We start from the raw sequence: 26,577 nt of genomic DNA, 5'->3' as shown, positions 1-26,577 counted from the left end.
TGGGAGGGATGCTCTGCGCTTAGTTATCCAGGGCCTAGCTTAGGCCAAGAAATGGAAAGGTGCTGAACCTGGCGGTGTTGAGAGAAGGGGGCGACGCTATCTACCGGGTTCAGGTCCTTCTTAACCCCCACAATGCGTCTAAACTGTAGAAATCTAAGCTGCGCGGGGGAAATTAAAGGCGGTATCTTAAGTGAGTGAAGTTACTCCTGCTGTGAGCTCAGGGGAAGGGGAGTACCCCGATTTCAGTACGGGGCGGGGTGGTCAAAGATCCCGCCTATTTTCAGCCCCGGAACCTCCTCCACTCTGTGTGGTCCTCCCGCCCGGTTCTAAGCCCTGGAGCCCCGGGCTCGCCAAGCCCCGCCCAGCGCGGGTGCGGCGCCTTTAAGGGCGGGTGGGGGCGGGGCGCCGGTCGTGTTGTCAGTGTCAGCTTTGCGCACGCAGCCCTTCCGGAGCCGGTGCCGGTGCTCGATCCCCCACGTCTCTGCAGAAGAGTCCCCGCCCGGGTCCGGGAGGGCCCGCGCCGTGGGAGGAGTCGGGCGCTGGCCGGAGACTAACCCAGGTCGGACTGTCGGACCAACCTAGGAGGCAACGGACGGCGCCGAGAGGGATCCCGACGTCGCGACCCCCCAGGACTCCTCTCATCGATCTGTGGCACCCGCTAGTTCCGGACATCCAGCCCCCAGAGCCCCCGAGCCCGCGCGCGCCCAGCCCCGGGGGAGCTCGCCCCCGCCCCGCGGCCCGCCCGGGCCATGCTCCCCCGGGGCAGCGGCTGAGCCCGAGCCGGGGCCCGGATCGGAGCCCGCGCGGAGCATGGATCCGGGCTGGTGGCAGCAGGACGTGGGCTGGGCGGCCCTGCTGATCCTTTTCGCCGCCTCGCTGCTCACGGTGTTTGGCTGGCTGCTACAGTATGCCCGGGGCTTGTGGCTGGCGCGGGCCGGTGGGGGCCGGGGCCCGGGACCCGCCTTAGCCGCGGAGCCCGTGGGCTCCCAGCGGGAGCTGGGCGTGTGGCGCTCGCTGCTGCGGCTGCGGCCGACTCGGGCCGGCGCCCCCGAGGAGCCAGGCGTCCGGGGCCTCCTGGCGTCGCTCTTCGCCTTCAAGTCTTTCCGAGAGAACTGGCAACGGGCTTGGGTGCGAGCGCTGAACGAGCAGGCCTGCAGGGACGGGGTGAGTTGGAGAGGAGCACCTGAGTGTTTCCCTCACTCAGCCTTTCGTTCCCAGGGAGGGAGTGAGGATCTGCTTGTGCCTGGAGGGCCAGATGGGGGTGGGGATCAGCTGGAGAACCCTATGGCTTCTCTTTCCCTCTGGGATTAGAGAAAAGGGTGCAGGTGAGGCTGGAGGTTGTGGAAATCTAGCCATGTCCCATATTCTCTATTCTGTGGTGGAGGTACTCTCTGGCTCCAAACCGGAGCACAAGTTGCTGTTCTCATAGCAACGCTAATCCCTGGGCCTGAGGGCACTTCCGTGTAGCCGGGGTGCTGGTTATGTTGGAGGAACGGGGATAGCAGGGAAACAGGTGCACCTGCGGAAGGAATTTGCCTGGTCCTCATGCCACCACACCCAGTTAACATTTCATGCCCCTTATCCCTGGTTTGACCAGGCAGATGGATCCTCAAGGAGGCTGAATTACCAACCCCACCAAGCCTTTAGTAATTTCACTGATACAGACTAACACATCCTCCTTTTTGCTGACCTGCAGCGTATATATTGAGGAAAAGGTGTTAAGGTGGAGAGCAGATCTGTGCCCTTCTCAGTGGATGAGCCTGGAGCTGCCCCTTGAGGGTCAGTCACAAACCAGCCCAGCCTACTTCCTCCCATTGCACCATGGGCATCTGGTCTCCCAGGAAGTAGGGCAGGAAGCGTGGTCATAAGACTGAGGTGGGGTGGGAGGTAGAGGCCTCCCTGTCATGGGGCCCTCTCCTATCCTGGCGCAGTGATCTCTCTTCACCCTCACTGTCTATCAGCCTCCCGCCCAGAGGGTTCTCTAGCTCCAGTTCCCACTAGGGCTTTGCTAGCTCCCCAGATGCCTGGAAGCAAAAGTGGCCACACAAGAAGTTGCCCAGTCTCCTCTGTCCAGCTAGCCAGCAGAAAGCCAGACGGCTTCTGTTGGTCCACATCTTGAACTCATCCCTCCACCCAGTTCTTCCTGTACCTTGTCCCTAGGTCAGGAGTGGCTCCTCGGGACAGCTGACTCAGCTGGACATTGGCCTCCCTTGTAGGGGGTGGGGAGATTGGGGTTCCAAGCATCCATATCCCCATCTCCCTGGGCCTGGCCTTCAAACAAGCCAGCGACAGGAACAGGGAAGTTGGTATTCCCTGATTTGCCAGGCTCATGAGTCCCGTGAATTTGTTTCCTCCCATCTCAAGACCCAAGGAAGGGCAGCCAGCTCAATTTATGCCCCCTCCTCAATTCTTCCCATCCTGCTCTCTGGATGGTGCTTCAGTAGGCTGTTTCCATCGCTGTGTAAGAATTAGGAAGCTCTTTCAAGACCTAAGCTAAGCAGCTTTCCGCTGCCTAATACCACCCTGCTGTTTGCCTTGAGGAATTAGCTCCGTCCCGGACCCTTGAGCCCTCTGAGTTTGCTTTTCTTCCCAGTCCCTCTGGGAAAGTTCCCCAAGGCCATGCTGAGCTAGTCTTCAACCCCAACAATATGGATAGGGTCATACCCTTGAGTCTCCGCATCCTATTTATCTGGAAGAAGTCTTAGCCTCGTTTCTTCAAGTCTTGTCTTGATTCAAGTGGCCTTGCTGCCTTTATCCTTAGCACAGCCATGTCCCTCTCTCCCCGGTTATATGTATCTACCAAGCAAAACCTTTATTATTATTTTTTTCTATGCATACCTTTCTTTGGGGGTAGGTTAGGGAATGAAGAAGAAGGTGAGGGGAGAAGAGGGAGGCTCCTGAAATCTGGGGTCTTCTCAAGGTGATCTGATCTTTGAGGTGATCTAGCTCCATGGCTCTCCCTAGTAACTGCAGTCCCCAGAGGGGTGTGGTTCTAGGGGAACACTTCCTGTCCTAAAGCCCTGAGCCAAGGAGGGGCCAGCAGCCAGCCTGCAGCCTCCGCAGTGCCAGGGCCCAGCCAATAACTGAGCAGGCCAGCCCTGTGGGGGGCAGCTCCAGAGACCTGAGCCTCTGTCCACATTACTCCCTCAGAGTTCCATCCAAATCGCATTTGAGGAGATGCCCCAGGTCCCACCCAGAGCCAGCATTAGTCATGTGACCTGCGTAGACCAATCGGACCGCACCATGGTAAGGGTTTGCAAGGCACTGCCTTCCACAGTGCCTGAGGGGGGCTGATCCCAAGAGTTCCTTTCAGTCTGAGGGCTCTTAACTTGGAGTCTCTGAATGCCTTCGGCATCCAAGGACTGGCTTCAGGAGGTCTTGAGAGCCACATTCAAATGCCATGCAAAATGGGGCACATGTGTATATATCTGCATTTTCCTGGCCAGAGGAGTCTTTGGGTTTTATTTAATTCTTTTATGGGCTTGTGACCCCAAAGAAGCGAAGTCCCAAGGAAAAGCAAGTGGGGTGGGCTCTTTATAGGGCAGAGCGAAGCAGGGTTGAGCCCCCGTCCTCCCATCACACCTGACCCTCGTTGCCTCCGTGCCTTGCTGGTCTCAGGTGCTGCATTGCCAGCTCTCTGCTGAGGAGGTGATGTTCCCAGTCTCTGTGACCCAGCAGTCCCCCGCTGCCGTCTCCATGGAGACCTACCACGTCACTCTGACACTGCCACCAACACAGGTGGAGAGGGATGTGGGAAACGGAGTTGGGCAGGGGGTGGTTCAAGGCCTCAGCCTTGGGTTTGGGTTCCTCTCTGGGACAGAATTGGGGAAGGGAGGGTCCTGGGGAGTAGGGAGTCAGTTGGAGGCAGGAGGCAAGTCAACCCACCCCTTTCTCCATCCCCCACAGTTGGAAGTCAGCCTGGAGGAAATCCCTGACGAGGGGCTGCTGGTGTCCTGGGCCTTTACTGATCGCCCAGACCTCAGCCTGACGGTGCTTCCCAAGCTGCAGGCCAAGGAGGTAAGGAGGCAGGCTGGGGCAGAAGAGGCAGAGCAGGGAGGCCACGCAGAGCTGGGGGCCCCATCTCTTTGTTCTCCTCTTCACCATGCAGAGAGGCGAGGAGCAGGTGGAGCTCTCCACCATTGAAGAATTAATTGAGGACGCCATTATCAGCACCCAGCCGGCCATGATGGTCAACCTCAGGGCTTGCTCTGTGCCTGGAGGCCCGGTAAGTAGGTCCTCAAAGCAAATCGTTTGTAAGCGGAATGTCCCCAGTGTGCTCTGTTGGGATTCCTGTTCTTTTTACCTCCTTCTGCTCTTAGGTGCCCAGTGAGAAGCCACCTGTGGTGCCCCAGGCACAGCCCGCCATCTCCAGACCTACACGGTTATTCCTACGGCAGCTTCGAGCATCTCACCTGGGAAGTGAGTTGGAAGGTAAGAGCCAGAAGCAGCTGGGGGACTGCCAAGGCTATGGGTGCAGGTGCTCCCTGCCCTTCTGCCAAGGGTGTGGCTTCATTATTCCTCAGTGGCTTCCTGTCTTTGATCTGAGCATCGTCTAATTTCTGGTTCCTCCCAGGCTCTGGGGAACTGTGCTGTGTAGCTGAGCTCGATAACCCAGTGCAACAGAAGTGGACCAAGCCCGTGAGCGCTGGTCCCGAGGTGGAGTGGACCGAGGACCTGGCCCTGTAAGGAGTGACTCCTCCACCCCCACCCTTGCTCTCCTGGGCAGACTGAGGATCAAACCCTTCCGGCATAGCTCTGGCAGGAATCAGCTCTGCTGTCAGTACACTCTTGTGTGAGCCCCGATTGTATGCCAGGCCCTGGCCTAGGTCCTGGGGATGCAACCGTGACCAAGTTGATTGCGGGCTCCAGGCAGAGACCAATGTACATGAGGGAGAATGGGATAAGGGCTTCAGTCAAGATTTGCCCCGGGCATGCTTAGGTGGGGGAGATTAATTCCCACAGCGGGGAAATCAAGATCAGAGTAGGCTTCCTGGAGGAGGTGGCATTTAAAGTACAGCTTAAAGAATGAATAGGATTTCAACAGAGTGTGACAGAAAAGTGTTTTTGGCAGAGGAAACAGCCTGAGCAAAGGGAAGGGGGTGGTTTGACATAGAGAGAGAGACAGGGAGGGCAAGACCAGGGAGGATCCATGCCCAGCATACTGCGCAGAACCCTGTCGTGTTCCCTTCGTAAGAGAGGGTGTTTGTTTGTTCCATTTTTTAAAAAATTTCATTGATTTAAGTGATCTCTCCACCCAGTGTGGGGCTCCATCTCATGACCCTGACATCAGGAGTCATGTGCTCTTCCACACTCAGCCGGCCAGGTGCCCCTGGAAGAGAGAATATTTTTGGAGAGCAGGAGTTAATCCAATTGGAGCCCTTGTTCCTGCTTGTTTGTGTACATCCCTCTTTGCCTCTGGCCTATGATCAGTTCCAGGGTGGGTTTGGTTTGCTAATCGTCACCCTCCTTGCCTCACTTCCCCTTGCCCACAGGGATCTGGGCCCCCAGAGCGGGGAGCTGAGCCTCAAAGTGCTGAAGAGCAGCAGCTGCGGAGACTGTGAGTATGGGACAGGGAGGAGCCCCTCTGCTGGGTGCTAAGTGGGGCCTGGTCCTGGGCCCAGCTCACAATGCTGTCCCTTTCCCCAGCTGAAATCTTGGGCCAGATCACACTGTCTGTGGGCCCCCCTTCCAGACCTCTGTCCCGAAGACAGGTCTGCCCACTCACCCCTGGGCCGGGAAAAGCCCTGGGACCTGCGGCCACCATGGCAGTAGAGGTGAGAAGCTGAGCCCAGGGAGAATGGATGGGAGGACACCGGGGACTGGGGAAGGGCAGTCTTTGAGCTCCGCCTCTTTGCTCTTCCCCTTCTGGGCAGCTTCAGTATGAGGAGGGCTCCCCCAGGAACCTGGGCACTCCAACTCCCTCCACTCCACGCCCCAGCATCACACCCACCAAGAAGATCGAGCTAGACCGGACCATCATGCCTGATGGCACCATTGTGACCACAGTCACCACCGTCCAGTCCCGGCCCCGTGTAGAAGGGAAACTAGGTAAAGAGAAGGGAGCCCAGTTCGAGCCAGGGTCCCCTGGCTGCAGACCCGTGTGGGGCAGGGAAGGGCAAGGGAAGCCCTAATTCCAGCTCCTCCTGTTTTCCAGCCACAACTTCCTCATCATCTTTGTCTCTCAGACCTCCCCTTACATCCTTCCTTTTCCCCACTGTTCCTCTTCCGCCAACCGTCCTGGGATCCTGGGTCTGCCGGGCCCTCCTGCAGGACCCTTGCCCTTCTGTCTCCCCCATTCCCCGCGGTCTTTTCATAGGTCTCCTGCCAGCCCTTTCCCCAGACCTAGGCACCTAGTTGTCCCTCCGTCCACCCCCAACCTTCTAGCACCTTTGGGATCTGCCAACAAACCCACTGACCTCTTTGATACTTGTCTTACTCCTGGGGACCCTCCATGACATTATTCCCATCTCTGGGGGCCCCATGGGGCTCCCCTTGCCCCCAGGCATCTTCGTGGCATCTCCCTACGCCCTGGGTGGGCCCCACGACCCTTCCCCGCACTCCTATTGGTTCCTGTGGTGTTTTTTTGCCCCCCTGGCATCTTATTAATCCCCCGTGTGATTAACTGTCCCTTAGTCACCCCTGCCTCTGAGTCAGCCTGCATCTCAATACACTAGGGGGTGGGGGCCACTTTAAGGCACCTCCCAGCTCACTGACCCTCCCCCACCCACCAGACTCCCCCTCCCGCTCCCCGTCCAAGGTGGAGGTGACCGAGAAGACGACAACTGTGCTGAGTGAGAGCAGCGGCCCCAGCAGCACCTCCCACAGCAGCAGCCGTGAGTGGGGGATCGGGAGGTGTGAGTGTCGGCCGGCACGGGGGCCCCAGAGTCAAGAAACCATTTTGTGTGGGACCCAGGAGCCAGGGAGCAGTCAGGTTATCCAGCCTCTGTACCCCCCCAGCAGGGGAGAGCCACCTTTCCAACGGCTTGGACCCTGTCGCAGAGACAGCGATTCGTCAGCTCACTGAGCCCAGCGGGCGGGCAGCCAAAAAGACACCCACCAAGCGTAGCACTCTTATCATCTCTGGCGTTTCCAAGGTAACATGGCTCTGAGGAGAGGAGCTGGGATAGGGAGAAAACCCTGATGGGTCACTCCTGCCCATTAAAACATGTCGCTCCTGCCAGGTGCCCATTGCTCAGGACGAGTTGGCACTATCTCTGGGCTATGCGGCATCCCTGGACGCCTCCATGCGGGAGGACGCAGGAACCAGTGGGGGTCCCTCCTCCCCGCCCTCAGACCCACCAGCCACGTCCCCAGGACCCCTCGATGCCCTCTCCAGCCCCACCAGCGTCCAGGAAGCAGATGAGACAACACGTTCGGACATTTCTGAGAGGCCATCTGTGGATGACGTTGAGTCGGAAACAGGGTCTACTGGTGCGCTGGAGACCCGCAGCCTCAAGGATCACAAAGGTGGGGAGACATTGGCAGCACCCCCTCCCTTTCTTTTATGCCCAGTATCAGGACCTGCGTCCTACTGGACACTTAGGGGAATGGGATTCTCTACCCAGTTTTGCCTTCTCCTTCCTCCGCTAAGGGATCCCCAGAGTTCCCAACCTGTTTCAGCCAAGCCAGAGTAGAAAAGGAGAACTTACTGCCTAGGCTCCTGGCCTGAATCTGACAGGCGCCAGTGACAGCAAGGGATGCTGGAGTCTTTCCCGTTACCTACACTTTTCTTCTTGGGTCTAAGCACCTATGTTCTTTCCTATGGTCTTTGTTTTTTTCCTCCCCCCACCTTCCATTCTGTACTCTCTTCCTTATGAATATAAGGAATCCTACCCCGGGATCAACTCTAGGAATGTCCTTCTAGCAGCCACTCGGCTGGCCCAGGGATAGGCGTGGTGCTTTTCTCACTCCTAAGGATGAGGGGCTTGCCCCCCACATCTTTATCCCTCTGCCAATGAGTCTGTCAACCACAAATATTTAACTGGGACTTAAGCCTTCATCACTTCTTGGGATAATGAGATTCCTAAGTCCAAAGCCTGCTGTGTAAGCACTTTTCTCATTATGTTGGTTCTGAATTTACCTCCTTGAGGTTTTCCAGCTGCCCCGCTTCCTGCTTACATCCTGGAATTTGGTTGGCGAGTCAGTGCCTACCATGTCCTTCCATGACTTTATGGGCTTTTAGGAGTATCCTCTGGTCAGCCTTTGTCTTTCCATCGTAGAGACCCAGTTGTCAGGCTGGTGCTCAGCGGCACTAGCCAGGAGTGCACACAGGAATCCCATAAGCACCTCCATGTCTCTCCTTCGGAAAGATGGAAGCATATTTTGTCTCTACTTTCTTTCGTAAGGAAGCCTGGCCTTTAGACAGAGGAACTGCTTCTGTATCTCCGACCCCTGCACGCTTGGTTCTTTCTCTGCTCCCCACCTCACCCCATGCCAGCTGTGCCCCTCTCTCTGCCTCAGCCTCCCCTCTTCCCCCACAGTGAGTTTCCTGCGCAGTGGCACGAAGCTTATCTTCCGCCGGAGGCCTCGCCAGAAGGAAGCTGGTCTGAGCCAATCACACGACGACCTCTCCAACACCACGGCCACACCCAGTGTCCGAAAGAAGGCTGGCAGCTTTTCTCGCCGCCTTATCAAGCGCTTTTCCTTCAAATCCAAACCCAAGGCCAATGGCAATCCCAGCCCCCAGCTCTGAGGGCCCTTCTCACCTCCTGAGCTAGGAGAGGGCAGGAGTCCTCTCAGCCCACACCCCACATCCTCTTCCATTCCCCTTCCTGGATTCCCAACAGCCTGGGCCGGGGAAGTCCTCTGGGTTCCAGGAAGCCCTGTGCACCCTGGGCTGTGGGGCCAGCTGGAAGGGTACTTGCAACGGGAAGCATGAGACAGGGGAGCACCCGTTGCTGAGGAGGCAGAAGAGGGAGTGGGTGGCTGGGAGTGAGAGGAGGGCTCTGTCCCGGCATATGTGGGCATTCCTCAGAACTGGTCGCCTGCTGTTGACATTGGCCCCTCAGAGGAGCCCCAGGGTGCTCAGCTCCTCAGCTGGTCCTTCCTCCCCTATTTATTCTCTTTTCTATTTATATGTGTGGTCCAGGACCCTCAGCAAACAGATCAGAGAGGGCATCTCTCCCAGGTGACCCTTCTTTCCTGTCCCAGGAGGGTAGGCAGTTAATTCCCTTTGGGACAGGACTCCCATGTCTCCCTCAGGTCCCCACTCCGACCAGCACCAGTGTCTGCCTCTGGGGACATTGGCAGCTCACAGAAAGCCGGGCTGGTGCCCGGGAAGGGGGGCAGGTACTCCCCACCTCCCTGCCTCCCCTCCTGCTCTTCATCCCTCCCTTCCCTTTATTACTGTTTTTGTACTTGATGCCTTCTCCGTGAGCAGTGGCTCTGTTGGAAGGAGGGAGCCAGGAGCTGGGTGGAAGCCTTCCCCAGAGAAATGGCTTCAGGGGCTTCATTAAAGACTGTGATGATGATGGCGCAAGAGCAGGGCTACACCTCTGTGTGTTGGGAGATGATGATGTCCATTGCTGTGTGATGGCTCGGAATTTAATTTATTAAATTAAAGTCAAATTGGAGTTTATAAACTGGTTATCCTTTGAAAGGTCAGTGAGCAGCGAGGCTGTGGCGTTGGTAGGGTGGGAAGCTCAGAGACGGGGGCGCCCAGATAGTGTGGTGGGGTAGATGACGCACATGTCGGGTCTGCTAAGAAGTTCATGCAGGGAAGAAGGGATGCGTGGAGAGATATGGGAGAAGGGTGAAGTCATAGCAAAAAACATCAATCAGAGAGAAAAGTCAATCAACTCGTACAGGCATCTTCATTCCCCTTTCTTGAATAGACTGTTCCTTCCAGGATATGATAGGATCCTAAGCATGGATTCTGGATCTAGATGGCCTAGATTTGAGTCTCAGCTCTTCTAATTACCCGTGTGACCTCGGGCAAGTTACGTTTACCACAGAGTGCCTCAGTTTTTTCATCTGTAAAATGGGAACTGTGATAGTAGCTATGACTTGGTTGTGGCTGAGAAGTAAATGCATGAAGTGCTTACTATTCTGCTGGCATATGGTCAATGCTGAATAAGTTCTAACTGTTGCCTCACAAGAGACAGATTGGGAGGGGGAAGTCCTATAAAGGTTTCATCAGACTGAAAATTCTTTCATTCCTAAATATGGCCAAGTTTCAGGGAGTTCTGGCTGTTAGCAAAATCTAGACCCCTGGTTCCCCTTCTGTGGACCTTACCCGGGATTTGAACCAGGTAAGCTGCTGCAGGATGTCAGACAGAGCCCTGGACCAAGAACAGAAAGCCTGAGTGTGCCACAGACACACCAAGTGACCTTGGACAGACCACTTCTCCTTTCTGGACCTCCACTTCCTCATCCCTATAATGAAGAGTGACCTAGATAATCATCCAGGTCACCTCCAGCCTCACCATTCTAACTGACTGACATCACAGGGGGTTTAGGGCACATGCCTTGGGGTAGGCAGCATGGAACTGTCCATCTTTCCCATGTCCCATCCATACTAGTCACCAAATATAGGATTTTTATTATTTATTTATTTATTTGAGAGAGAGCACCAGCAGAGTGAGGGGCAGAGGGAGAAGCAGACTCCCAGTTGAGCAGGGAGCCCGAGAGGGGACTCAGTCCTAGAACTTGCTCTGAGCGCAATGCAGACACTTAACCACCTCGCCCCCCGAATATAGTATTTTTTAAAAAGATTTTATTTATTTCACAGAGAAAGATCACAAGTAGGCAGAGAGGGAGGGGAAAGCAGGCTCCCCGCTGAGCAGAGAGCCCGATGCGGCGGGGCTCGACCCCAGGACCCTGGGATCATGACCCGAGCCGAAGGCCAAGGATTAACCTAATGAGCCACCCAGGCGCCCCCCCGAATATAGGATATTTAGTAAGAGTGGCAGAGTATGGATGTTTGGTTAATTTGGATATAGTGATATGCTCAACTCTAGGTCAAGAAAACTCAGAGATTTATCAATCTGTTTCCCTTGATCTAAGAAGTAGCTTATTTACCAAGAATAAAGAACAAATCTCAGGATGGGCCTGAATTTTCCAACCAAAATTGTAGCTTGTTTTCAAGAGAAGCAGATTGAGATGGAAGTAAATAATGCTAGACAGCAAGATGTGGTCTAAAATTCTGGAGTCATGGGTGGATCCCAGAGCTATCCTGAAATTTTTGCTCTGTAAAAATTGTTTTGAATCTACATAGCTCTGTGAATAAATTTTTCTTCATGAAATTGCTAAATTAAAGCTAAAAACCATCTTCAGTGGTGTAAATCTGAATTAAAAGAAAGTTGGCATTTTGTGTATTACCATAACTGTGCTTTTGAAGGAATGAAGTTGATAAGCTATATTTTTATTACTTCAGAATTATATATTTTTTAAAACCCGATTTTAAAATAGGGACAACGCCATAGTCCACTGTTAGTAACAAACTTCATGCACAAATTTCTGATTTTACTCTGACTTTGTCATTTTTAACTGCCTTTCATTTATATTGAACATTTAATGTGTTTTCTGATTATATGAATCATATAGGCTTATTTTTAGATTAGAAAAATACAGAAAAATGTAACAAAATAAATCTCAACCCCAATGAACTTTACCAAGTTACATTATTTAACAAATATGTCTCAAACCCTTAATGTTTGAGCTGCTAGGCTAAGCGATGGAGTCACGTGGGTGAAGAGCACATACAACCCCTGCCCTCCCCTACTGGAAGACTTGGGAAAAGAAGCATCTTCACTGAGACAGAAGAATGAGTAGGAGTCAATCAGATACATGTCAGAGGGGGGAGAAGGGGGAAGATGGCACCAGGCAGAGGAAACAGCAAGTACAAGGCAGGAAAGGTAAAAGGCGGCTAGGTGTGGTCGAGAAACCGCAAGAAACTGGGCTGGAGAACAGAAAGTGAGGACCAGGACTAAAGACACAGTTGCAGTATGCACGACTCAGATATCGAACAGTCTAGAAAGCCTCAGTATGGTTTGGGGTTTTTGCCTCCGGGCCACAGAAGGTCTTGAAGTGTTGAAAGCAGGGTCGTGGTTTAATCAGAATTTCTCCGTGGGGAAGGTCTGGTAGGGAAGGGAGCGTGCGCGCGATGGAAGTGTAGACCTGGGACTAGGCGTCGTTTAAATAGACTAGCGAGGGGGCGGCGAAGGGTGGGGGTTGAATTTGAGAGCTCCCGTGTTTAAGAAGTTAAAATTCACAGGACTTGGGCGGAGGATGGTAGGTAACGAATGAGGGAGGAATCAGGGAGGACTGCTGGGTTTCTGGTTTGAAAGAGTGGATAAATAACGCGGCTGTTCACTGAGTCTCGGAAGAGGAGAGGTGGTGGAGGGAAAAGATGGTCCTGGAATGCCGATATTTAAGAAATCAGAGTAAGGTGAGGGTAGAGGTAGAACTTCAGTTTGGGTCGAGAGAGGCTGACAGCTCGGTGCACGCAACCCTGCGCGCAACTGCCACCGCCCCCCACTCCTCCCTGCGCTCGCCGGCAGCTAACGCAGTAAGCCACGCGAGGAAGGAGAGGCCCCACTCGGCGCTCAGCTCGAGCCCCGCGCAGGCCCAGTGGGTGTCAGCGCGGAGCCTGCGCAGTTGGGCGAATTCGGGACCTTGGGATCCCAGACCGCGCCGCGCCTGGAACCCAGCCGCGCCAGCAAAGCTACCTTCCCCGCAGCCCGCCGGTCCACACTCCCACCCCTTCCGTATTTTGGTCGCGCACGGTTTCCGTCCGTCGCAGCGGCCATTGGCTGTTAGAGGGATCTGAGAGCGGCGATTGGCTCTCGCTGGCCGTCGCTCAAGCGCCCTTCCGGAGATGGTCCGAGGTGGGAAGAGCTGGAGAGAGCCGGCAGTCGAGGTAAGCTGGGTTGCGGGTTTCCCGGGGCAGCGTTGGGGTGCTTTCTGAGCAGGCTTCTAGGGCCAGACTCTTCTTTAATCACCTCCGCGAGACTTCTTCTGGCAGCTCGGCCACGTCGGTCTGCCGGGCGCCTGCAGTGTCCCCGACCCTAACCCCAACTCGAACCTCCCAGCTCCCTCGTCTGGGGCTTCACTGCTTCTGAGACATGGTTACCGCCATGCCTTAGTGGGAGAAGGACTCCGGGAAGCCTGCGAGGCTGCGAGGGAGAGGTTTTACCTGCCGGGACTGTCTCCTTTTCTCCGAATTCGACCGGTGTTTCAGGGGCCCGGGCCCCGCCGCTTAGGGCAAGTCTTCCCTGCTTCGCTTCTGCACTGGGATTTCTTTCTGTCCTGGCTTCCTCCATCGGCGTTTTGTTTTGGCGGTTGTCTTCGTACGTCAGAGCCATCTTTTCGGCCAGATTGTGAGTTTTTAGGAGGTTCAGGACGTAGGTCTCCCCTTTTCTTGAATATTGTTCAGGGTTATCTGTCGGTGCCTTGCGTTAAAATATATACCCGTAGGTATTTGCTGATTTCTTCTTACTGTGATTCCAGATGAAAAGTGTTAGGGATTTTTCCGGTGGTCCTTTTGTTTACCTTTTTGTAGAATTGTGCTTAGATCATCTCACCCTCAGAATCAAGGATACAAACAGCTAACACTTGTTGAGTTCTGGCGAGATGTTATGCTAAGCATTTTAATATACATTATTTAGTTTAGTCCATAAATCAGTTCAGTGGGATAGGCTTAATGATTTCCCTGCTTTATGGGAAACTGAGGTTTAAGTAACTTGCGAGAGATAACACAGCTAGTAAATGTTGGTGGTTTCTAACCAGGTTTGTTCAGTCTATCACTAGATGTGATACTAGTATTAGTTGTGATATTAGTTAGTTCAATCTATCACTAGTGATTTTACATTTAAAAAAAAAAAGGTTCAAGGAAGTTAGGTTATTTATCAAAAAAGTAAAGTAATAAGTTATAGGTTCACTTAAACATTAAAAGAGCTTATATGAGGGTGTGCTGGTCCTGAAGTTAGAACTGAATGGGGCACAGGCCAGGCCTTCTAGGAGCTAACAATTTATTGGGGGGAAGTTGGCAGAATAACTGCTTAATAAAACATGTTTGGGGTATTGTGTATGCGGATACAAGGTCTATGGGGAGGAAGGAATCAGACAAGGAGAGATAAGATGGCGGTGTAGGAGGAAAACGGAGCCAGACTCCCTGGCTTTGAATTCTGTCTCCATCACTAGCTTTGTGGCCTTGGGTAAATTCCTTAATCTATCAGGGCCCATTACCTCATTTGTGGAGTGGGAGAATAATACCTCAGTAGGTGGGTTGTTATATTAATGAGTTTTTTTTTTTTAAGATTTTATTTATTTAGTTGACAGACAAATAGGCAGAGAGGCAGGCAGAGACAGAGAGAGGAGGAAGCAGGCTCCCCACGTAGCAGAGGGCCCGATGCGGGGCTCGATCCCAGGACCCTGGGATCATGACCTGACCCGAAGGCAGAGGCTTTAACCCACTGAGCCACCCAGGCGCTCCTATTAATGAGTTTTTATACATACAGGACACTTAGAACAGTGCTTTGCCTACTGTAGATACTTAATATTCTATTTTTCAAGGCAGAGTAAAATAATTGAGACAGGAAACTTGAACCTAGGCTTTCTGACAGTTGGTCCAGTGCCCTCTGCAGTATACAGGGTGCCTTACTGGATTCCTTGCCTACAGAAGGAGGAATGGTGTCCAGATAGTCACTGTCCCACAGCTCCCCAGGAAAGAGACAAGCAGGGCACAAGGAGAGAAACTGAGGAACGCTGGGGGACAGCGAAAGGGATTCAGGGAACTTTGCCTAATTTTCAAGTCATTCTAGATATCTAGATGCCTAGAGAGCCCACCTGCTGGGCCTTACCCAGTCCGACAACAGGTATATGTTTACAGTGTCTGTGCTCAGCACTGTGCTGGACACAGTATAGGGACACAGATGGGCGTGGTGTGGTTCCTGCTCCAAAGCAGCTGATATTGTCCCAGTTGTGTGAATGAGAGTAGAACACATCAAATGACCATGGGCAGCATACAAATCGGGTTGAGATTTTCTGGTGTTAGCTATGGCAGCTATAGAACTGAAAGGCAGGAGTAATCCGAGGGCAAGTAATTTAGGAAGGCTTCCTGGAATATGATCAGATCCTGACATTGTCTGAAGAGTACAGAGCTCTGGGCTAATGCTGGGAAAGGGAAGGGAAGGGGCAAGGTCCCTGCCCTGAGAAGCCCCTAGTCTGGTGGAGACAGATGTTCCATTCCGTTGTAACAGCACTGTAATGGAGCAGTACACAGTGCTGCAGGGACAGCAGCTGGATTTTCCAGCTGTACCAAGATAAATTGGAAAGGACTCACCAAGGAAGGGACAGTGGGCTTGAGGGTAGGTGGAAGTTTCTCAGGCACAGAGTTTCAGTAGTATGTAATGTGTTTAGGGACAAACATGGTTGGATCAAAGAGGGAGAGGAATGAACGGACAGGAGAGGAAGCCAGGGGAGCAGCATGGTGTCGACGAGAAGAGCATGATCTTTGGGTTAGAGTCAGGATGCTCTTACATCAAATGAAATGAAGTTTAAGGGGTGCCTGGGTGGCTCAGTGAGTTGAGCCTCTGCCTTCGGCTCAAGTCATGATCTCAGGGTCCTGGGATCGAGCCCTGTGTCCCCCTCTCTCTCTGCCTGCTTGTGATCTCTCTCTGTCAAATAAAATCTTTGTTTAAAAAAAAAAAAAAAAAAGAAATGAAGGGGCTGACTCATGTTAGGCCCTCAGTCATGGTAGTGTCCTTTCTCAGTTTCTGGAGAAGTAAGTTGAGGCCAGTTGGAGAAGAGCCTTGCATGCAGTTCTCAATGGACTTGATCCTGTAGGCAGGAGAGAGAGGAGGTTTGGGATGTTATGTGACGTAGGAAGGCTTTCCCTACTTTTCTTCCTGTTATTAAGAAAATCATAAGGAAGAGAACATAGGTTTATAGTACTGGACTGTATTTATTGAAACTGTTTTATGTGGCCTCTTGATAAGGTGAGTCGTCTGTCAAAACCTACATCAATATTGTCTTATATGAATCAAAACACAGCAGATGTTGCACATATTACTAACACTAGACATAAATGAAAAGGTAATGTACTGTCTGTAAGTGTGTGCGTAAGCCTTGATAAATTTTAACTTTTTAAAATTTTTAAAGTAATCTACGTCCAGTGTGGGGCTTGAACTCATGACCCCAAGATCAAGAGTTACATGCTCCACCGACTGAGCCAACCAGGTGAACAATAAATTTTAATTTTTTATAATAGATTTGGGCATATTTTATGGTATTAAATAATAAATAATAAATAGTAAATAATAAAACAGACTTGTATTCTAAAATAGATTAGTATTTATGTCTTCATGATATATCTTATTCATATTCTTTTTTTTTTTTTTTTAAGATTTTGTTTATTTACTTGGCAGAGACACAGCGAGAGAGGGAACACAAGCAGGGGGAGTGGGAGAGGGAGAAGCAGGGTTCCCACCAAGCAGGGACCCTGATGTGGGGCTCGATCCTGGGACTCTGGGGTCATGACCCGAGCCAAAGATAGACACTTAATGACTGAGTCACCCAGGTACCCCCAATTAGTTAGCTTTCTTTTTTCCCCCCTAATTAGTTTTCTAAAATAGACTAGTATTTATGTATTCATGACATACCTAATTTTTTCTTAATTCTTTACTTATGTCTAGACTACACAATTCATCTGGGAATTTTTTCAAATTGTTGCAAACCTCCAGAAAGTTTACCAGTGTATTCAAAAAGTATTGCAGAACTCTGCGTATAAGTGGATCTGCGCAGTTCACGTGTCTGTTGTTCAGGGTCACCTGGATGTTTTAGTTCTGAGGATGTTAGGGGAGTGGTCAGTATCTGCTGGGTAGGTTAGGCAAAGGCAGATTGAATGGTGGTTTAAAATTCTGGCGGGGACTTAGGACAGATGCAGTAAGAGATAAAGAGTTTTGGGGCTCATCTGCAAGCTGTGTGGGTTAGAAAGAATACGGAGTTTGGAGTCAGCCTGACTTGGTCCTACTGCCCCACTAGTGTGTGGCCTTGAGCAAACCAGTTAACCTCTCCGAACCTGAAGTTCTTACCTGTAAGTGAAGTTAAAAATAGTACTTCCCTCATTGGGTGGTGGTGGTAATTCAGTGACATCATGTAATGTGCTTAGTATGGTACTTGACCTATACAGTAAGTGTGAAATTAAAAACAAAGAGTTTTGTTATCCCCATTTCGAAGCTGAGGGTGTTCAAGATTCGAAGGGTGAAGTTACTTGGCCACCGTCACACAGCTAATAGGTGGTGGACACCGAAGTCTGGATTTGAAGTCTGTTCCTTGTCCAAAGCCATCTCTTGGAACTCGTGCACAGTGTTCTGCATTCTGTTGGAATAATTAATTCCTTCTCAGCCCGTCACTCTGAAGCTTCATGAGAAATCGGCTGTTGAAGTTCTTAGCTCAGTGCCTGGCACCTGCTCCATGATGTTAGCATGTGTTTTCCCTTCACAGGCACGCCAGGTGGCATCCAGGGGCTTGAGGAACCGAGCCACAGTAGCTGTTGCTCACGGGTCATGGGGGAAATGCCTGCCGGTTCTTGGCAGGCAGTGCACCCGTTTGCCCCCAGCAGCGCTTGGTGGAATCCTTGTAGCTGTGGATCTCTTCCTCTTCTAGGGTGAAGGCCATGCCGCCTCCGGCGAAAGTTCCCCGAAAGGAGAACCTGGGGCTCCAGTGCGAGTGGGGGTCCTGCTCCTTTGTGTGCTCCGCTATGGAGGAGTTCTGCGAGCATGTCACTCAGCACCTGCAGGAACACCTGCACGGCTCCGGGGAGGAGGAAGAGGAGGAGGAGGACCCACTTGGTAAGGGAGCAGGACAGGAAGGGGAAAGAGGCAAGGAAGGTGGGAAATCTGACTTTTCCTAATGGTGCCGTTTTTGCTTACAAAAACATGGTAGACGCCTTATAGAAAACGGAATGAATCTGCCAGCCTGCCATCAAAAGGTAGTATATGTGTACATTTTTTTGTAGGTACATAAATATGTACATTTTTAAAAAGACTTTATTTATCTGACAAAGAGAGAGATCACAAGTAGGCAGAGAGGCAGGCAGAGAGAGTGAGGGAGGAAGCAGGCTCCCGACTGAGCAGAGAACTCGATGTGGGGCTCGATCCCAGGACCCTGAGATCATGACCTGAGCCAAAGGCAGAGGCTTTAACCCACTGAGCCATCCAGGCGCCCCATATATGTACACTAGATAAAGAGGATTTTATTTTTTAAAAAGGATCATACTGTACAAGATCATGCTGTACAACATACAAGATCATACTGTACAACAGCCTGCTTGTCTGATTCTCTGGTAGTGCTTCTTGGTTTTTTCTTTACTGCAGCTGCCAGTTAGGAATACATTTTGCATCCCAACCCCATACACAAAAGTTAAAAAATACTTGAAATAATCCTTGCCTCTATTAAGTGCTCTCTGAAGTGTTCTGTCTTGTTCTTTTTCATTAAAAAAAAAAAAAAAAATGCAGAGGGGCACCTGGCTGGCTCAGTCGGTGGAGCACTCAACTCTTGATCGCAGAGTCATGAGTTCAAGCCCCACATTGAGCCTGGAGCCTCCTCAAAAAAATTGGTTTTCAGTCCTCTAAATTGATTTCTCCAGTCACTAATAGGTCACAACACAGTTTAAAGAACTCTGTTCTACAGAAAGCACAGAGGCAGCTCTCTTTCCCCTATCTCAAATTCTGTTTTAAGTCTAGTGACTATGAACTATAAGCAGTAGTTTTAGAAGTCAAATAATACATGTGTGAAAGAGAAATTATTTTTTAAAGATTTTATTTATTTAACACAGAGAGAGATCACAGGCAGGCAGAGGGAGAGGAAGAAGCAGGCTCCCCACTGAGCAGAGAGCTTGATACGGAGCTCAATCTCAGGACCCTGAGACCATGACCTGAGCTGAAGGCAGAGGCTGAACCCACTGAGCCACCCAGGCGCCCCTGTATGAAAGAGAAATTAGGGTGTGTGTGTGTGTGTGTGTGTGTGCATGTGTGTTTTAAAGTAGGCTCTATGCCCAGCATGGGGCTTGAACTCAGGACTGTGAGATCAAGACTTGACCCAACATCGGGAGTTGGATGCTGAAGCAGCTGAGCCACTTGGGCGCCCCGTATATAGATATTTTAAAAATCTTTTGTTTATTTTTGAGAGAGAGAGAGAGAGAGAGAGCGCACACGCACACAAACTAGCAAGGGAGAGGGGCAGAGGGAGAAGCAGACTCCTGCCAGACCTCACCCCCAGCTGCCATGCAGGACTCAATCCAGGACCCTGGGATCATGACCTGAGCCAAAGGCAGATGCTGAAGCAACTGAGCCACTCAAGCACCCACCCCTTATATTTTTTTAAGTACCTACTTTTTTTTTTTTATATATTTTATTTATTTATTTGACAGAGAGAGATCACAAGTAGGCAGAGAGGCAGGCAGAGAGAGAGAGAGGGAGGCAGGCTCCCTGCTGAGCAGAGAACCCGATGCGGGACTCGATCCCAGGACCCCGAGATCATGACCTGAGCCGAAGGCAGCGGCTTAACCCACTGAGCCACCCAGGCGCCCCTAAGTACCTACTTTCTAAAACAACTAAACCCCTGTAAAGAATTGAAAATGTGCTTGGAGGGGCGCCTGGGTGGCTCAACGGCTCAACAAGTCACCACCTGCCTCTCTGCCTACTTGTGATCTCTGTCAAATAAATAAATAAAATCTTTAAAAAAAAAAAAGAAAAAGAAAGAAAATGTGCTTTGAGAGAGCTGCTTAAGAACCAGGCAGTGAACTGCAGCAGGGTGATGGCTTTTCCAGAGAGGACAGGCCTCGGGGAGAATATAGGGAAAGGAAGGACTGGTCTGAAGGAAGGAGTGGGAGGTGTCCCGAGCTGGGAGGCCGCGGCAGAAATTCGGAGCCACTACCGCTTGCCAGCCACCCCTGCCATCTGGGAGTTTTGGGTACCGGGCCTTGAACACACCCTTCCCTCTGTCTCAACGGCCACACTTCTCCATCTAGTGCACAGATATTCTCCCTTCACATCTCAGCACAGGGACACTTCCAAGTCATCCCTGTCCACATCAGATGACCTCTGCTTGATGATGTTATAGTACCCCAGACCACCACCCCCTCACAGAGCCTGGGACTGGCTGGGGTTTTATATTCATGCGTGTGATTACTTGATTACTGTTTTTTCTCCATGACTGAAAGCTGTTGTGAGGGCGAGGGCTGGGATCCTTTCTACTTGTTACATCCCCAGTGCCTGGGGCACGATTGGTGGTAGTTAAATGCTGGTAATTGGGTCAGAGTCCAGCCTCCTCTCTCATTGCTAAGTGCTATAGGTAGGAGAACTGAGTTTGCAAAGTATCAGACTCTTCCTTCTAAACCCCCTTCTGCAGAGGAGGAGTTCTCCTGCTTGTGGCAGGAGTGTGGCTTTTGTTCTATGGACAGTTCGGCTGACCTCATCCGCCACGTTTACTTCCACTGCTACCACACCAAGCTGAAGCAGTGGGGGCTGCAGGCCCTGCAGAGCCAGGCCAACCTCAGCCCCTGCATCCTCGACTTCCAGAGCCGCAACATCATCCCCGACATCCCTGACCACTTCCTGTGTCTGTGGGAGCACTGTGAGGTCAGCGGGCAGTGCTGGGAATGGGGCGGAAGGAAGTTGGGGGGTCTTAGCTCACGATGCCTTGACCCTGTCAGGGATGCCCTATATATGCCAGGTTCCTGCTAGCATCTCATTTCCAGGGAGCTCCCTTGCTCAAATAGGGAGGGGCGAGCCCCTGCCGACCTAATTTGGGAGACAGCCAAGGAGCCCCCCTTGGACACATAGGGGTCAAAGTCCCTCTACCCATCCTCACCCCAAGTTGCTCCTGGCACAGAGTTCCTTCGACAATCCTGAGTGGTTCTATCGGCACGTGGAAGCGCACAGCCTGTGCTGTGAGTACCAGGCGGTCGGCAAGGACAACCATGTGGTGCTGTGTGGCTGGAAAGGTAGGGCCTTTAAAGAACGCCTGGGGTTGCTGAGGGCTTAGGGCAGCTAGGCATGGGCCCAGTCCCATGGGGTAAGGGTCGCTGCTGTCTGGAGACTCGGCACCAGAGCCTGCTCTGGGGGTCCGTGGCTGGAGCCTGACTGGGCTTTCCTTCCCAGGCTGTACCTGCACCTTCAAGGACTGCCGGAAGCTTCGAGAGCACCTCCGCAGCCATACCCAGGAGAAGGTGGTGGCCTGCCCCACCTGTGGGGGCATGTTTGCCAACAACACCAAGTTCTTAGATCACATCCGTCGCCAGACCTCTTTGGATCGTAAGCAGTCGGAGAAGAAGGGGAGGAGGTGCAGGCTGTCCTGCTTGGGGTGGGGGGTTAAGGGCATGTTCCTGGGAGAGGGGGCCACTGAAGGCATCTGCAGCTTGGTTACATCTGTCCTTAGGGCTCAGTCACCTGCCACAGCCTTGGCTGCCTGAGAATCATTAGATGTTTTATTCAGTGCTTACCGCGTGCCCTCTTTTCCCAGTGAGCTCTCACAGCCCCATGAGGTGTGCTTCTGTCCCCCTCTTTTTTTTGAAGATTTTATGTATGGATGGATGTATGTATTTGTGAGAGAAAGGGCCTGAGAGCACAAGCAGGGGGAGGAATAGGCCAAGGGAGAAGCAGGCTCCCTGCTCAACAGGGAGCCTGGTGTGGGACTCCATCCCAGGACTCTGGGATCATGACTTGAGCTGAAGGCAAACACTTAACCAGCTGAGCTATTCAGGCATCCCTCACCCTCTTTTTGCAGATGAAGAAACTGAGTCTCAGGTTAAATCACTTACATGAGGTTGCACAGCTCGTTAGGGGGCAAGGCGGGATTCTAATTCAAGTTCTCGACTCCCAAGCCCCATGCTCCTTCAGTGGTACTGTGTCTATCCCTAGTTCTTAAGCTCCCCCTTTTCTTGGGTGGTTCCCCTCTCCCGGGCTTGCTGTCCTCCGTGCGCCTCCCCGCCATCCCCCGCAGCCCACGCTGTCTTCTGCCTGTTCCGCCGCAGAGCAGCGCTTCCAGTGCTCTCACTGCTCCAAGAGATTTGCCACAGAGCGGCTCTTGCGGGACCATATGCGTAACCACGGTGAGTAGCCAGAGCCCCCAAGCGCCTGGCCCTCCCTCCAGGTTCCCGCTAGGCTTCAGGTCACGGCCCCCCTCTCTGCTCCTCTCAGTGAATCACTATAAGTGCCCTCTGTGTGATATGACCTGTCCGCTGCCATCCTCCCTCCGAAACCACATGCGCTTTCGCCACAGCGAGGACCGGCCCTTCAAGTGTGACTGTTGTGACTACAGGTAAGGGGGACCAGGGGCTGGAAGTCCGAGAACTCACGGTCCAGCGTCCCCTGTGCCCTCCAGCCCTGCCTGACCTCTCCCTACAGCTGCAAGAATCTGATTGACCTGCGGAAGCACCTGGATACCCACAGCAAGGAGCCAGCCTACAGGTGTGATTTTGAGAACTGCAGCTTCAGTGCGCGATCCCTCTGCTCCATCAAGTCCCATTACCGAAAAGTGCATGAAGTGAGTGGGGCTGTCGGTGGGAGAGGGCAGGCAGAGGTGTGGGGAGCCCAGGGTGGAGAGCTGGCCTCACTGTCCTCCCCTCCCCATCAGGGAGACTCAGAGCCAAGGTACAAGTGTCATGTGTGTGACAAATGCTTCACAAGGGGCAACAACCTCACTGTGCATCTTCGTGAGAAGCACCAGTTCAAGTGGCCCTCAGGGCACCCCCGTTTTCGGTATGTCAACCCTGCCCTCTAGATTCACAGACCTTCTCCCCCTTACCCCCATACCTTTTCAACAAGTTAAAAACTTCGAATTTGGAACACCTGGGTGGCTCAGTGTTTAAGCATCTGCCTTCAGCCCAGGTCATGATCCCAGCCAGGGTCCTGGGGTCCGCCTGCATCGGGCTGTCTGCCCAGTGGGGAGTCTGCTTCTCCCTCTGCTTCTCACCCTTTGCCCCTCTTCCTACTTGTGCTCGCTCTCTCAAATAAATACATAAAATCTTTAAAAATTTCTTTGAATTTGATGATAATCCACCATCTCCGTTCAGGCTTGAGGAACCCTGAGAATAAAGTGGTGGAGCAAAGATGATTATTTTGATTTTTAAATGTGGTTCTGGAGCCCTGCAGCCAGAACCACAACTGGAGCCAAAGGGTCCTGACGCATAGCTCCATGGCCATCTCCTAAGTCCCGTGACACCCCGCCCTCCAACACAGATCTTGTCTTTATCCCACCTTCTCTCCCTCTCTCCGTCCCTCTCAGGTTTCTACATACTGTTTTCCGTTGTGAGTAATGCTCTTTCCCTCTTGTCTTGTCTTCTGCATATGACCCTAAAGATCTTTTTGGTCTCCAACTCCTGTCGCTTAAAATCCCAGGGCCTGTCCCACCCCCTCGTGTCTGTCCCTTACCTTGCTGTCCCCCTGCGCGCGGTCGCTGCCCTGTGTGCTCCTGCTTCGCCAGGTACAAGGAGCACGAAGACGGCTACATGCGGCTGCAGCTGGTGCGCTACGAGAGTGTGGAGCTGACACAGCAGCTGCTGCGGCAGCCGCAAGAGGGCTCGGGGCTGGCAGCGGCGCTCAGTGAGACCAGCCTGCAGGGCATCATTCTCGAGGCAGTGCCGGGGGAGCCAGGACCCCAGGAGGAGGCTGAAGAGGAGGGGGAGGGCGGGAGCAGCCAGGGGACAGGCCTCCCAGCCTCTCAGGACACTCCCAGCCCCGTCATCCATGTGGTGAATCAGACCAACGCCCAAGGCGAGCAAGAGATTGTCTACTACGTGCTGTCGGAAGCCCCCGGGGAGCCCCCGCCAGCCCCTGAGCCCTCCTCGGGGGACATCATGGAAGAGCTTCAGGGAATAGCTGAGGAGCCAGAAGGGATGGTGTGAAGGCTGCGGAGCCTGACCGTTTCCACCCCAGGCCCCGGGGTTTGCGCCGGGCTGCTGGCTGTGCCCCAAGCGGGCAGCCCCTGCCGGTGGAGGCCTTTGAGAGTGGTGCCAAGAGCAGTGTGGTGCGCCCTGGACCCGGCCTGCGTCATGCAGCAGACTCTGAAGACTTCCCTTTTCTGCCGGACCACATTTGGTGGGGGATCCTGAGGGGGATGCCCTGGTCCTGTGTGTTCCTGTAGAGGGCCTAGTATCAGGCTTACCCGTAACCCCCTAGTCATACTGAGATGGTGGCCAAAATCCTGTCAGCTCGTACCCAGTCCCGTCTTTAGGGGTCCTTAGGTCCAACGATGCCGTGTAACTGGTCCCTGCGAGGGCCTTTTCCTCACAACCAGCCAAGGCAGTGTGAGCCAGGCAGTCCTTTCCCTCCGAAGGGCTCCTACAACCGCAAGGACCTCCCCGGTTATCCTCAGGGATGGGAGTGGAGGCCCTGAGTGTGTAACAGTTGCTTCGGTAATAAAAGAAACACTTGGGCTGTTACTCATTTCTCCTTCCTTATGTCTGGTGGCTTTTAGCTGGATAGTGAGGAGATGGAGCTGCCCGGAAGAGGAGCTGAATAGTTAGGCTTGTTCTTCTAGTGACTGAGGTTCATTTAACTTTCCTCTTGTTCCCCTCCCCCGACCCCTTGGTGAAACTTCTCCATTTCTTCTCAGAGCATCTACCGTCTCCATAGAGGTCCCGTGCGTGGGCACAAGTATCGCTCTAGAATGTGCGTTCGGGGCTCATCAGGAAGGGAGAGCACCTAGCCACAGCCATGCCCTCTGAGTCCTGCTTAGATACCCAGTGTCTCTGGGGGAGGGGTTTCCACCTGTGGGACTGGGAAGGAAGCCTCAGGGTGGGGGGTGTGGATTTGGGGGCTCTAGGGAATGGCAGGTACTCTAGGTTTAGGAACCAAGTTAGGAAAGGGGAAAGGTTCTGTTTTTCACTAGATTCTTAAAGAAGTTGCAAGCATCCAAAATAAGAGCCAATTTTTTGGCCTGTCTAGCCACTTCTCAGCACCGTGTCCATGCTTCGGGTCGCTTCCACTCTGGAGAGGTCAAGGAAATATTCTCAGGGGTCCTAGCTGGACAGAAAGCTGCCCACCAAAGACCAAATGTAATTCTCTTCACAAAAACATGTGCCTGTTGCAGGAAGAATTTAGGAAAGAAACATCTCTGTTAATTCTATCCACCATTTACTGAGTTCCTTCTATATAGTCCAGGCACCGTGGCAGGTGCTAAAGATACAAAGATGGACAAAACTCAGAATCTGCCCTGAAGACCCTTGGTACAGAGGCAGGGACAGTGAAGTGATCGCAGCCAGGCGGGGCTCACTGAGGAGGCTCCGAGCAGGAGGCAGCAGTATCCCTTGGGCGAGGCGTCCAGAAAGGTGTGGAGGAAGTGATTGAGCTGCCATGTTCGGAGGTGTAGACAGGTTACTCCAGGTCGAGGAAACTAGGTCTGTAAAGCCGAAGGAGTGCTTTATGGTCTGCATCCCAGAAGGCAGGAGGCCGTGGGCAGAGGTCAGGGAGGCAGGCCAGGCCACCCAGAAGGACTGTGTCAGGTTTTCAGGTGGTGATTCTGCAAGAGATGGGGTATATACATTTGGAAGCGTGAGAGGTTGCAAGTAGAGAAGTTAAGAGCTGCTGCGAGGTTTCAGGCAAGAGAGAATGAGGGCTTTAGGCTATGTGTCCATGTGGATGTTCCCGTGGCCTTTACGAGGAGCACCTTCAAGGACAGGCAGTGTCGGGGAGAGTGGAGACATGGATGAAAGTTTGGCCCCCGTGGAGCTACAGGGTTTCCAGGATCCTGGACTGGTTTTGCCGCCCACACGCTGTCCTCCACCAAACAAGTGTAATCTGCTTCCCCCAGCACACCTTCCGCTAGTTGAAGACAATTGAGGTTTCTTTGGGTTAAGGACCTCCAGTTTCTTCTATATCTCCTCATGTCATGTAATTTGGGATCCCCTCCCCTCCCTCTGGGCCTGTGTTTTGGTGGTTCTACCAGGCTCTCTGTTGTGAAGCCACTGCCCTCTAGAACCCCCTTCTTTACATATTTTGTTACTGCCCAGACCATGTTCCCTTCACTTCAGATGTATGCAACTGTTAACCTTGGACTTAACAGCAGGATCTTGTGTTTGTCCTTAGTAAATTTTGTGTCGTTAGGCTTGATGGACACCTAACTTGGTGGGTTAAAAAAGTTGAGTAGAACAGACCCCAAAAGCATGTCATTAGAGATCTTTCTCCTAACCAAGACCAGATAAAGACTTGAAAGACTCCAAACCTTGGGGCACCTGGCTGCCTCCATCCATAGAATGAGTGACTCTTGATCTCAGTTGTAAGTTCAAGCCCCGCGTTGATTACGTTTATTATTAAAAATAATAAAGTCTTTAAAAATAAAGGCTCCAAACCTTGGAAACGTGATGGTGTCCCATTTTCCATATACAATTCAAAATGAAGGAGCACCTGGGTGGCTCAGTGGGTTAAGCCTCTGCCTTTGGCTCAGGTCATGATCCCAGGGTCCTGGAATCAAGTCCCACATTGGGTTCTTTGCTCAGCAAGGAGCCTGCTTCTCCCTCTGCCTGCTGCTCCTCCTGCTTGTGCTCTCTCTGACAAAATCTTTAAGAAACAAAGCCCCCCCCAAATGTATTAGACCATGAAGCATATATAAGGACATCCAACTGATTATAGTTTT

The 26,577-nt window shown here is 52.4% G+C and overlaps 2 protein-coding genes across 5 annotated transcripts; both read left to right on the top strand.

Moving 5' to 3' along the window:
* Positions 1 to 420: 420 nt before the first annotated feature.
* Positions 421 to 9,577, top strand: C2CD2L (C2CD2 like). Of its 2 annotated transcripts, none has more exons than XM_046016718.1 (14): positions 421 to 1,164; positions 3,151 to 3,246; positions 3,619 to 3,738; positions 3,907 to 4,017; positions 4,109 to 4,225; positions 4,320 to 4,431; positions 4,574 to 4,682; positions 5,493 to 5,557; positions 5,647 to 5,774; positions 5,874 to 6,048; positions 6,732 to 6,833; positions 6,961 to 7,094; positions 7,182 to 7,467; positions 8,481 to 9,577. In XM_046016718.1, the coding sequence occupies exons 1-14, from the start codon at positions 811 to 813 to the stop codon at positions 8,690 to 8,692; spliced, it is 2,121 nt and encodes a 706-aa protein (XP_045872674.1). In that variant the 5' UTR covers positions 421 to 810; the 3' UTR covers positions 8,693 to 9,577. The 2 variants fall into 2 exon arrangements, with proteins under 2 accessions (XP_045872674.1, XP_045872673.1); XM_046016717.1 differs by having other exon boundaries at positions 6,958 to 7,094.
* A 3,234-nt stretch (positions 9,578 to 12,811) lies between these two features.
* LOC123949330 (histone H4 transcription factor) lies at positions 12,812 to 24,385 on the top strand. 3 transcript variants are annotated; one of them, XM_046016731.1, is made up of 11 exons: positions 12,812 to 12,859; positions 15,292 to 15,296; positions 17,608 to 17,792; positions 20,353 to 20,582; positions 20,836 to 20,947; positions 21,105 to 21,257; positions 21,977 to 22,054; positions 22,143 to 22,263; positions 22,350 to 22,488; positions 22,579 to 22,703; positions 23,428 to 24,385. In XM_046016731.1, the coding sequence occupies exons 1-11, from the start codon at positions 12,818 to 12,820 to the stop codon at positions 23,846 to 23,848; spliced, it is 1,611 nt and encodes a 536-aa protein (XP_045872687.1). In that variant the 5' UTR covers positions 12,812 to 12,817; the 3' UTR covers positions 23,849 to 24,385. The 3 variants fall into 3 exon arrangements, with proteins under 3 accessions (XP_045872687.1, XP_045872688.1, XP_045872689.1); XM_046016732.1 differs by lacking the exon at positions 15,292 to 15,296 and having other exon boundaries at positions 12,827 to 12,859; XM_046016733.1 differs by lacking the exons at positions 12,812 to 12,859; positions 15,292 to 15,296 and adding an exon at positions 12,881 to 13,319.
* The last annotated feature ends 2,192 nt before the right edge of the window (positions 24,386 to 26,577 follow it).

The sequence above is a fragment of the Meles meles genome, chromosome 8, assembly GCF_922984935.1.
Source record: "Meles meles chromosome 8, mMelMel3.1 paternal haplotype, whole genome shotgun sequence".
In the NCBI taxonomy this organism is placed as follows: domain Eukaryota; kingdom Metazoa; phylum Chordata; class Mammalia; order Carnivora; family Mustelidae; genus Meles; species Meles meles.
This window is presented reverse-complemented; position numbering and strand designations above follow the sequence as displayed.